Source organism: Copidosoma floridanum, unplaced genomic scaffold (genome assembly GCF_036245765.1).
Source record: "Copidosoma floridanum isolate Cflo_tuat_1 unplaced genomic scaffold, Cflo_Japanese_pri ptg000013l, whole genome shotgun sequence".
NCBI classification, from domain to species: domain Eukaryota; kingdom Metazoa; phylum Arthropoda; class Insecta; order Hymenoptera; family Encyrtidae; genus Copidosoma; species Copidosoma floridanum.
The window spans coordinates 25,244,570-25,256,847 of NW_028321890.1; the positions used below are offsets into that span (position 1 = coordinate 25,244,570).

General features: G+C 42.0%; 1 protein-coding gene and 1 non-coding gene across 2 annotated transcripts in view; both read left to right on the forward strand.

The window, feature by feature from the left end:
• sif (guanine nucleotide exchange factor still life) overlaps positions 1-11,987 on the forward strand; it is an 86,398-nt gene extending 74,411 nt beyond the window's left edge. The window contains exons 20-32 of the mRNA XM_089591550.1: positions 51-221; positions 315-501; positions 4,033-4,299; positions 5,464-5,738; positions 6,418-6,612; positions 6,684-6,792; positions 7,070-7,249; positions 9,244-9,362; positions 9,460-9,636; positions 9,707-9,993; positions 10,073-10,398; positions 10,962-11,183; positions 11,670-11,987. Of these exons, the coding sequence (XP_089447676.1) occupies positions 51-221; positions 315-501; positions 4,033-4,299; positions 5,464-5,738; positions 6,418-6,612; positions 6,684-6,792; positions 7,070-7,249; positions 9,244-9,362; positions 9,460-9,636; positions 9,707-9,993; positions 10,073-10,398; positions 10,962-11,183; positions 11,670-11,872 (2,718 nt within the window). The 3' untranslated portion in view covers positions 11,873-11,987. The remainder of the gene's footprint in view (positions 1-50; positions 222-314; positions 502-4,032; positions 4,300-5,463; positions 5,739-6,417; positions 6,613-6,683; positions 6,793-7,069; positions 7,250-9,243; positions 9,363-9,459; positions 9,637-9,706; positions 9,994-10,072; positions 10,399-10,961; positions 11,184-11,669) is intronic.
• On the forward strand, positions 9,040-9,123 carry TRNAL-UAA (transfer RNA leucine (anticodon UAA)). The gene has a single exon. It is a non-coding gene; the product is annotated as a tRNA-Leu (tRNA).
• Positions 11,988-12,278: the final 291 nt, after the last annotated feature.

Sequence of the window (12,278 nt, forward strand, 5' to 3'; positions counted from 1 at the left end):
AATCCAATAGAGACAAAATGTGAGTGTCCGTGGTATTGTTGTCGTTGCAGCTCGTGTCGGTCTTCCTGCGCGACGGAATGACCGTCGAGGAGTTCCTGGCGAGCGCGTGCAGCAGAAAGGGCCTTAACGCGATGGAGCACTTTGTCCGGGTGAAAAAGCGCCGCGACATGGAGGACCACAACTACTTTGTGCCTCACAGGAGCGACACGATCGAGACATACGTGAGTGTATTTAATGTAGTGGGCATACCCACCCTCCTCCTCCTCCTCCTCCTCCTCCTGCGCAGAATGTTATTTATGCGAAAATCGTTGCAGATCCATACGCACGAGGTCGTCGAGGTGTGCGCCAAGATCCTCTACCAGGTGGAACTGCAGAGGAACACGCTCGACCAGATGTGGGGCTTCTCCGTCGAAGCTGAACTGATCGAGAACGCGGACCGGCAGGACGAGCTGTGCTGTTACGTCAGCAGAGTCGAGGACAAGAGCGTGGCTATGCAAAACGGTCAGTCGCATATGCGTTCCATTACAACCGATTTTCTTTTATTTCTTTACTTGTAAGTTTAAAAAAAATGTTATCCATACGAGAGAAAAATCCTAAGGTATGTGCACACTCACCCACCCCCTGTAACCGTATATAACGTGTACGTGTTGGGATATTTACCAAGGCTGGGAGGGAGGGACGCGAGATACATTTGCCGAGAATGGGTTACGAGTGTGCCGTAGAGCTGGAGTGTATATATGTATATGCTTATCCTTGCTCCTCTCGAATCGATCGCACTCCGGTAGATATACATATATACGCTCTCACTCGGGGGCGCGCGTATCTGTATACACGTTTCGATTCCCCATTATGTACCTACTTTGGCGTTTTACATTTTTTACGGCTAAAAGTCACTGAATTTTTCATGCATGATTAGCGTTTTTTTTTTTTTTTTCTCCTCCTTTATTCAGAATCATCGAATTATTGTCACTGCTGATGATCGGAGAAATTTTTTGTGCATAAAACATGGGCGATTATTAAATGTTTCACGTACGCGTGCATGCACGAGAGGTTTCTATAAATAAATCAAAAAATGAATATCGAGCCCATGCATTACATATTCGCACTGGGTCACATATTATTTATCGATCGCGTGGAGGGAGGAAGGAGATTCTTGAAATAATTCAAAAGTAATCGATGGTAAAAGAGGAAGAGTCCGAAACCTAAATAATCCAGTGTATTGTTTTTATTCATTTCAGGGTAAAAATAAGGGGGTGAATCTAATGGAATGGATGAAGTAAGAGCAAATACGATGAAAAAAAAAAAAAAAATACAATTAAATTCCTTCCTTTGTCCTTCGGTGCATCAGCGCTCATCTCTCTATTTACATGCCCCAGTAGAGCACCGGCAGCATCGCTTTACCCCCTCGCCCTGTTTTCTCTACCGCTAAACTCAATAATACTGTGTATTTATACACCAACTCTCAGTTATCTCGTGCACGGTGTAATGAAATCAAACTTACAATAACATGTTATACCCACGTGTTTCTAAACTGGTTTTATTTCTTAAAAACTACGTGGAACACTCACGTATATTTATACATTTGGAGTGTACCAGCCCATCCTGGAGTGTAAACACCGTAAATCCTTTTGCTCGTTCGCCGGAGTTACGTGAAATCTTCCACCGACGGATTTTCCTGCATCCCAACGAACGCACCCACTCCATCGACAAAATAATCACCCCGTCCCTTAAAAGCGCGCTCAAACGTCTCTTCCTGGAAGTTCCAAACTCCGCGACGTCGCATCGGTCGACTCATTTGGAAAAAACAACAAAAAAAAAAAAAGTGGTAAATTCACTTCCGCTTTTCCAAACTCAATTTCTCCCTCCCTCGATAAGTATTTCACGCGCGCGTCTGTTAAACAGCAAAGCCCAGCTGCTCCTTTCTAATGCAAACTTCCCTCCTCCTCCTCCTGCGCGTCCCCAAATTTTCCACTCCACGGGAACATATAGGACGCGAGAAAAAACCCTGCACGGGGTCGAGTTTTTTTTCTTTTCCTTTTAAAAAAAAATTTTTTTTTCTCGTCCTCGCATCGACTAGCGGGATTTCCACGCAAGGCGCGTCACACGCGTCTATTCGTGGATACATATATACCCGCATAGACTGCTATGTGTTATAGTCGAGGTCGCGGGGAATCGCTCGTGCGTACACGTCAATCTTCGCGTATATGTGCATATGAAGTGGCTGCACGTTATACATAAACCAGCCCAGCGCGTAAATTTTACGCCAACGAGAGAGACCCGCTGTGCCCAACAAAGAGAGCTGCAAGACACGTAAGTTTATACGTACGGCACAGGGGCTGCCAGGGTTAGATGGATGAATATGTGAACAGTCCCTTTCTCTGTGGGTACACATATACGATTCTTCGATTGATTTTTCTCTCTCCATCGCGTGTGTACCTATAAGTATATATAAAGTGTAAGGGATCCTCGAAAAACACAGTTAATTTATATTTTTTGCCCAAAAGAATAATTGTTATACGTCCGTTGTATAGTAGGAGAAAAAAAAGTATTTGAAAGTGTCAAAGTGAACTGGAAAAACGCAATTGTAGCCGTCACACGAACAATGGAATTATACACGATGCATTTTCCTACAAACAACCCTTCTCCGGTAATGTGTGTCACATTACACTTCACGAATACACAACCACGTACAGCACGTGTGACCGATACGCAGTTCGTGAAATCGCATGTCGATGAGAAGGGCAAAGGCATAATAGGAGAAAATCGGATGATGGTTGCTGTCTCTTGTTTCGGGGCTAATGAATGACGTTACCCTAAAGCGCGAAATTGCGATCGCGCGTTTTATCCCAACAGCCATACTATGTACTGCATTTGGGTACAAATAGGTACATATACGTCCTGTATTATACATATATACTCTGTTTGAGCCAACTGCACGTCTCATCTTTCAAAGCCATCGCGCGCGCGCTTGGATTTTTATTGTATAGCTGCACTGCGAGTGTGTGTACGTGCGTGTATACATCATATAAATATATAGCACCATGGCGGAGCTTGTATGGTATTAAAGTGGAACCATACACCTCCCGGAAATAAATTCAGTTGCCATCGGGACACATGTTACATGATCTCCATGAAAACGAGGACGCGTAATTTTCGTGCACGTGCGGATATGCAATTGGAGCTTTATCGATATCTCTCTCTCGTGTAACAATCGGGTAACGAGAGAAGAAAAAAAAAAAAAAAAAGATACTCCCTCTCGGTGGAAGATGGGATTTTTTTATTGCAATTCGCGCGTTATTGCATCCCTTCGTTCGACGAGCGTGGAGGATCGAGGGAATTTATGTACAACTAATAGTAAAAACTGCTTGTCTGACACACATTGCACAATGGGAAAGCCCTCGTTGTTATTATTATTCATTATTGTGTAGTCGAATGGCAATTTGAGGGAAAAAAATCGATCGAACACAGTGATTTGATGCTAATAATAATTTGAATTACGGGACAATCTGAACGGGAAGGGGTTGGATTAGGGGGGGGGGGAAGAGAAGGCGATCGATAAGTACGTAAAAGCCATTTATCGGAAAACTATATATATATAAGAACGCGGACGAATCTGCCTCGCGGGCAGTGCACAAAAATTCTCGAGTGCATAATATATACTTACACGTATAGATACCGATGAGACGAGCTACATGCCCTCCTTTTATTGGCACTGCAGTATCGTTTTCCCGCACTTTCACCCTGTATAAATACACCCCCGGGTATCACGTACAACCATAACATCACCCATACCCCTAATTAAGTACAAAACGTATAGTTAGCCTACCTATGAGCACAAGTGAAATTGTGTGTGTGTGTGTGTGGATACATGTAATTATACACTGTATGAAAAATCAAGTGAGCTTTTTGGTGAAAAAAAAAAAAAAAAAAACTACGTAAAAGATGTACGTACACGTCTGAAGCGAGATGGCTCAGTACCTAGACACGTGATGAATGACACGAATCGTATACAACATTTGTATTTTCCAACAGGTATAATAAAGGGCGACGAGATAATGGTGATAAACGGGGCAATAGTGAGCGACCTGGACATGATGTATCTCGAGTCGGTGCTACAAGAGGAGCAGGCCCTCTGCATGATGATGCGTAGCTCGCGCACCGAGCCACCGGATCTGAGCGGCATCATGAGGGTCACCGACGACATCATCGACAGCCTCGTGTGCCCACCACCGCCCACCGATCCCCCGGTCATCAGCGAGGAAATGATATCCGGCCTCATCGTACCTGCCCCCGGTTGGAGTAAGTCCTCGTGTCTTTGCTCCCCTTCCTTTTTTTTTCTTCTTTTCTTCCATCAGTTGCTTTTTTACCTCGCGTTATTCAGCTCAAAGTTCCTTTTCCCGAGCAATGTTGCATCCATTTGTTTCTTACGCCCCCCCCAAATCGCTCCTTCCCTCGTTATCGAGTTCCAATTATATACGATCCTAATTAACGCACAGCCCCGAGAAGTCACAGTATTCACAGCCCACCCCCCACCCCCCAAGTCGCGAGTGGTGACAAAAAGCCAGGCGCGCTCGCGACGCATCTCACCTCGAGAGGGTATATTAATGTATACCTACCGACCTACATCCAAAACCTCGTCCTCTATATGTACAAGAGTCAAGTTTTTCGACCGAGCGATACGTGTATACATATGTAATACCCTTGCATTTATTCACACCTTCGTCGTCGTCGTTAGCTCGAGTTTGTAACGATAGTGTGTTTATTGCATATGTAGGTCGCGTAGATTTTCAGAAACGACGACGCGTATCGCAACCGATGATACAATGAGGGGCGCGCTGATGCTTGCACTCCCCGCCTCGTTCTCGCTTTGACGCGTGATGATGCACCATTCGTTTATTCCATCGCCCCGTTCGGCCGTACGGAGTATACATTTTTATGTTGAAAAGCGCGGAAAGGGGGAAAAAAAAAAAATTATATAAGGAGACGTACGTAACGATGTAACGGGCGATGCGCCCTTTCACTACACATTGTACTTTGCTCTCGTAAACGGACGGGAGGGAAAAAAACGCGCACGTGACGCTCGTGAAACTGGTACGGTGGAAGGATTTTTTTGTCTCATGAATTTTCTTTTCAAAGTCTCGTGAAAGAGCGGAGGATTTTTTTTTTTTTAATTTTCAATTTACCCTTTGAAGCAACCTTTTCAAAGATAAGCTGTGAACACGAGGCTCGCCCCCCGGGAGCTGTGATTTGTTTTTTCAGGCGTGAATTTATTTGGCCACTGCTGCTCTTGGCATACAATGTTGTTGTTTTTTTTTTTCAAATAAAATCCCCCCGAGATGTGCCGTTTCGTCAAAATAACTTTGTACAACTTTCAAAGATGAGAATAACGTATGCCTCTTCTGCACCAGTTGCCCCGAAAGATAATTAAGTAGAGTGACAAAGTAAAAAATGCATCCTCAATAGGTAAGGAAGCCCTTCCGGACACGCTGTGCCCCACGGATGGTGGCAGCAAGCAGACGTCCCGGGCGAACTCCTTTGAGATCGAGAATCTGCTCAAGACCGCCGAGCAGGTGACGGGCATCTGCCGATCTCCGGGCGAGACGCGCAAGTCCAGCCCGACCGGTAGCGTCTTGAGCGCCCACTCGCAGGTCCTGACGCCCAGTCGGCAACTTACCGACGCCGAGAAGCTCAGGAAGGTCATACTCGAGCTCATCGAGACCGAGAGGATGTATGTTAAGGTACGTGTGTTGGTTTGTTTGCTCGTGATAGATTTTTGGATGCGTTCCAGGTGCCCAGTTGGTTTCGTTGCCTGCGTGGTTGTACAAATATACATTCGGGAGCTTGGGGTTTATTATTTGAAAAATTTTTTTTTTTCTTCTGCGCGTGCCACCATTCGTATCGATTTATGAAGAGAATAAAAAAAATGCGACCATACGGGCTCGAGAGAATTAATTTCAAGCGACGAGTTTTTAATGGAAAAAAAAAAAAAAAAATTGTTTGACCTACTTGAACGAAAATATGATAGGCGTGCGGAAAAATGATAAAATTAGAACCTCCTTTCACTGAGATTCCATTACTGCCTGTTTCGTGGAAAATCCAGTTTTGCTTATGGAACGTATATAGGGGTTCTATTGTTGTTTTAAAAATATGTATATAAAAAAAGCATCAAGTTCTGTTTGGTCGCATTGTATTTTTGAGCCCTCGAGTGAAAAATAACGAATAATGAATCTGATGAAAAAGTTTTTTCCCGACTCTGAAGTTTAAAAACTGCAGCCAACATTTCACGACGGCAAATTTTTCACAAAATTACCTTGTGCCACGTAAAATCCTCTGAGGCTTTATTTCAATTGGACCTCGAAAGAAAAAAAAGCATTATTCCAAACGAAGATGAGAGTCATGGCGCTCGTTTCGTTCCAGAACCTGAACAACCTATTGGAAAACTATTTGGAGCCCCTGAAGCGCGAAACATTCCTGTCGAACGCCGAGATAAACGCCCTGTTCGGCAACATCCAGGAAATCGTAACGTTCCAGCGGCAATTTTTACAAAATCTCGATCACGCGATCGAAGTCGAGGCCGATTTCAATAATTTTGATTATCCGAGTCAATTTAAGGTAAAAATATGTACTGGTAGTCTCTTAAAACAAAGGCACTTAAACTCACACCAAAATGCATTTGCTTGCAGAACGTCCTGTTTTCCATCGGAAGTGCCTTCTTATATTATGTAAATCACTTCAAGCTCTACAGCTCGTTCTGCGCCAGCCACTCAAAGGCCCAAAAAGTTTTGCATCCAAGTAAGTCGATAACTATACATACCCCACGTCAATCGATTTTTCCTATACATACATACACATGCACCACTATGCAAGAGTCTTTAAAAACTTTGTTTGTGCCGCATTCGCTTCGAATTTACATGATATTTGCAACTCTATAAATGCATTGCGTGAAACGAAGCCTTAAAAAATCCAAGCAATCATAACGATCATCATACCGATTTCCGGTGGCATCCAATCAAAGTGCTTCCTAATAATAAAAATAAAAATGAAAATGAAAAATGACCATTCGCTGCAGATGAAGGAAACCAAGCCCTGCAAGAGTTCCTACAAGCGCGCAACCCGCGCCAGCAGCACTCGTCCACGCTCGAGTCGTATTTGATCAAGCCGATACAGAGAATACTCAAGTACCCGCTGCTACTGCAACAGCTGCGAAATCTCACGGACGATCGGAGCGAGGAGCACCAGCATCTTATAGGTGCGCTATGCATGACAATATTATGTATTGTTTAAACATTTGTATATCGTGCACGAATATAGTGTAGGCCCCAACAGCACGAAATGTTTTGAAAAAACATAATTACAAAATTTTAACAATTATTTTGGAGAAATATTCCTCCAATGATCCATTGATGTTTCAAAAAAATCTTTACTTTAGAATATTTTCAAGGATTTTTGAAAAATTTTAGAAAAACGTTTTTATTTTTTTTTTTAGTTTTGTATAATGATTTTTGACGACATTTAAAAATAATTTGGATACATTTTAAAATAATTTTTTGTACCTATACTTGAGAAGTTAACCAGCAAGACGCTATGTCTGATTATAAACCCGATTAGATTAGGTGGCTCATTGTACCCTAGATTGTTATAATAGATATAGTGAAAGATAAGCCGTAAAAAATAAGAATATCTCTCAGCAAGGTATTCTACAGTATTTTTTAAAGTGGCATGAGAATCTTATTTTGATTTTTTTAGCTCAAAAAACACAGAATTGTAAAAAAACCAAGTCATTACATTTTCGAAAATTATTTGATTTGACTATGTTACTGCTAAAAAATTTTTTAAACTCCGTGCTAGATATATTATATACATATAATTATGTCGAAAAAATCAAGATTTTTTCTAAAAAAATTTTTCTTTTATTCAAATGAGTAGGTATCAATACTTGAAACGTATTTATGAAACTATTTTGATATAGAATTTTCTACTTTTAGAACTTAATAATAAAAAAAGCTGTTTTTGTTTTTATTTTAATTATTATTCTAAAATATTGCACTATTTTTAGATTATCAGTATGATTCCTAAAGTTGTTAGTACAACTGATTTTGAATATTAGCACTTTTATCAAAATAAAGTTTAAAATCCAAAGATATAATTAATGGTTGTCAGTAATTTAATGTTAAAAAAAAAATTATACAAATATATGATGCTTAATATAAAAATTAGTAAAAGTGTAAAATGTTTGGAAATAATGATATTTTTGGTACTTTATTTTAGATACTCATTCTTGTTTTTGTTTTTTTGTCTAAAATATTTATCTTTGAATGTGATTTTATCAGATCTCATTCTTTCCTACTATAGATTAATGTATTTGGAACGTTTTACCGTATTACCCAAATATAAAACTATTTTTACATGAACGTGAGACAAGTACTTAAAAAATATAAAACAAGTGTTTTACACATACAAAAAACTTATTTTTACGAAATATTTTATCCAAGGAAAATCTTAGGTCTTACAAATATTTTAGAAATACGTTTAAAGAGCTAACAAAACATGTTTGTGTTTTGATGGTATAAAAAAAAAAAATTTATAACACAATTGTATTAATATTTTGTGCATATTTTAAAAATATTTCATAACATTATGACACAACTAATCAGAACTTTTTTTTACCTAGTAAATTTTAAATTTTATGAAGATTTTAGAAATGTCTCTGAAATAATTAATTAGTTAAAAAAAAAAAAAAATTCACGATGAAACAACATATTTCCACGATATATTCATAGAATATTTTTGTGCTGTTGGGGCGGTAAGCATATTGGGATTTCTACATCAACGTCCTCCACCTCGATAATTTGGATGCGTACACTTTTGAACATATATACATGTATACATGTGCGCTTGAGAGAGCCGCCTCCACGATCGCTACTTCAGTTTACTATATATATATATATAGAGTAGCGTAAGTGGAGGGGAAGAGAGCGGCGCTCCGTGATATCTGTAGCGCAATGTAAAGAGACGCTCCGTTAGCACCGTGAGCATCGAGCTAGGTTGGCCGAGCGGTCTAAGGCGCCAGATTTAAGCTCTGGTTCCCGTCTGGGAGCGTGGGTTCGAACCCCACACCTAGCAACAATGTTTTTTAATTTTTTTTTCACGTTTTTTATCACTCGATAATCATGCTCGCTCTGTTGAATGAGTTTTCTTTTTTTTTTGTTTTTTTTTCATCAAAACGCACTATTTTTCAAACAGAGGCGCTCAAGGGCATGGAGAAGGTGGCGGAGCACATAAACGAGATGCAGAGAATCCACGAGGAGTACGGAGCCATATTCGACCACTTGTTCCGACAGCACCAGAAATCTTGCAAACAAGTAATTGCGACGAGCCACCTTATATTTTTTCGATACCTCGTTTAAACCCCAATGCCCCGTATATATTTAACGCAACCGATTTTTGTCCCGTTCGCAGCCGATCGACCTGAGCCCCGGCGATCTGCTCTACTACGGGGGCGTCGAGTGGCTCAACATCTCCGATTTCCTGGGCAAAATAAAGAAGGGCCTCGAGCTGCACGCCATGTGCTTCGTCTTCAAGTCGGCTGTGGTGTTTCTCTGCAAGGAGAAGCTCAGGCAAAAAAAGAAGCTCATGGTATAACGATTTCTCAGTCCCCTCTTTCACGCTCGAGTATGGAGTGTTGGCACTAATGAATGTTTCCCAGGGCGGCTCGTCGAAGAGCAATCTGCCGAAGACAAACGCCGGCGACGTCGAGATCATTCGCTACCAGGTGCTCATCCCGGTGACGGAGGTCCAGGTGCGCTCGAGCTCGGCCAAGGACATGGAGTCGCACTTCCTCTGGGAACTGATTCACCTGCGCAGCCAGTTGCAGCGGCGCTCCGAGAAGGTCTACGTCCTCTCGAACAGCACCGGGGAGTTTCGCAACCAGTTTCTCAAAACGATACGCCAGATCATCCGGGAGTCCGTGCGCAACATGAGCATACCATCCAGGTGACCCCCCAGCCCTTTTGTTTACTTTGTTTTTGTTTATTTGTTTTTCACATCAATAACAATCTCGCGATCGTTGCAGGCCGCAACTCGGTGGGCACCAAACGATGACGGTGTCGCCGCGCATGACCTCGAGCATGGGCGCCGAGAAGTCGCTCCAGGGCCAGAACGGGGCTCAGCACCACATTGTGCCTACGATGCCGCCGACGCCGCCGATCCTGCCCGCGCGCACGCCCTCGAAGAAGGCGCTCAAGCTCAAGATGATGAACTCGCAGATGAGGGGCAAGTTCGCCACGTCCTCGAGACAGCCCGTCGATAGGGACAGCTCGGAGGACAAGGACGCGGAGGAGCCCCAGCAGCAGCAGCAGACCTTCCGCACGAGGAGCAAGACGATCAGCGATTCGACCGGTCAGTTTTTTTCTTTTTTCTTTTTTTTTCTTTTTTTTTTTTTTTTTTTTTTTTTTTTTTTCTCCAATGTCCATATACTGTTGCTTTAATCGTTTGAAAATAATAAATAATAATAAACATTTAGTGTGGATCTCGTGTGCGATTTGGCGGAGGTCTCGGTGACGCTGTACTTTGTTGTCGGTAGAGATGGGTCATTTTTTTCTTTTTCTTTTTCTTTTTTTTTTTTTTTTTTTTTTTTTTTTTTCCCACGAGAGCATTGCAGTGTACTTAGTTGCGTATCCACGCTTTTTTCCTGCTGCCGCCAATTGACTGTGCTTTTTTTTCACGCGCAAGGCATTTGCCCTTGACATTGGGTTTTCTCAAGATTGTAAACTGCGCCTGTGTAAAAAAAAAAAAAAAAAAAATTTACGGGTATAGAGATCTCGGTTTTTTTTACAATAAAAACACTCGTGACGAAAAATTTGTAAGACTTTGTAAGCGGGACCTGAAAAATAAAAGGAAAAAAAGAGAAAGGGAGAAAAAGCCAAACAAGGAAAAAAGGAACATGTTGTGTATATTTGTAGGGGAAGTAAAGGTTGAGATGGATTCGGGGACAAAGTCGGAGGGCGAAGAGGACTCGCAGGCCTACGCGGGCGAGAAAAAGACGAGTCTGGGCCGCACGCCCAACCATTTGACCCTGAGCACGACCTCGACGATATCGGCCGGCAGTACCGGGAGCCAGGCTAAACTGATACAGTCCACCCATAAGCCGGAACATTACCAGCCGGCCGCCGTTAAAGAGCTTGGTACGTTTTCTTACATCCATCATTATGTTCTCAGGCCATTTTTACTTTTTTTTTTTTTTTTTTTTTTTTTTTCCTCATTCCACCGGTACTGTCTTTTTTTGATCATTTTCGACCCGGTTAACAAACGCGATTCTCGTATCTCTGAGCACTTGAATTTCCCGTCGATGCTTGCATTGTACACGCAATCTAATCTTTTTTTTTCCAAAAAACGCTGCTTACCTCTTATCGCTTATCACTGATATACGCTATATTCACACGTACGCATACGTCACCGACATACACACATGTGGTAAAAAAATTGCGAAAAAAGAAAGAAAAAATCTCGCATTCTCCATCGCAACACAGCTCTGTACCTTCGCAAAATCACGCACAATATTCATCAAAAGTACCCAATAATTGTAGCCATTACCGCGTCCACCCACCATTGAAAAAATAAAAAAAATAAAATAATAATAATAATAATAAACTACAACAATACACACACAGGTTCGCCAGTGTGGAAGCCGCGCGAGCTGCCGTCTTTGGGCGAGGCGACGACGTTGCCACGCAAAGGCAAGGCCTCGGCTGCCGAGTTCGCGGACATCAGCTCGAAGCAGAGCGCCAGCCGCAAGTCCCTTGCTGACATCAACCAGGTGGCACAACAGCACCACCACCATCAGCAACAATCGGGTTTCAACAACCACGTCTAAGAATTAAATAAAAAAAAATAATAATAAAAAAAATAAAATCACGACTACACGTCTACAAGAAAGAGATAGTCGGGAGCGGTCTCCTCTCTTTTTTTTTTTTCTTTCGCAGGAAAAAAAAAACAACCTATTATATACGTAAGAGAGAGAAAAATTCTCCAAGGGCCGTTCGATACTCAAATTTGTTACGTGGAGGAGGTACGCGAGATACAACGCGCTCGTCATAAAAACTCGTGCGTGTGTGCGTTAAAGTACCAAGACGATTCGAAGATGAAAATTTATTAAAAATTGATCAAAGAGTACGTATATAATTTACCTACACCCCACGTCTGTACGGTATAACGGTAGCACGGGCCTGTTGCTGTCCGTGCTAAACGAAGGCCCACCACAAGCGCGCCCATCTCTCGAT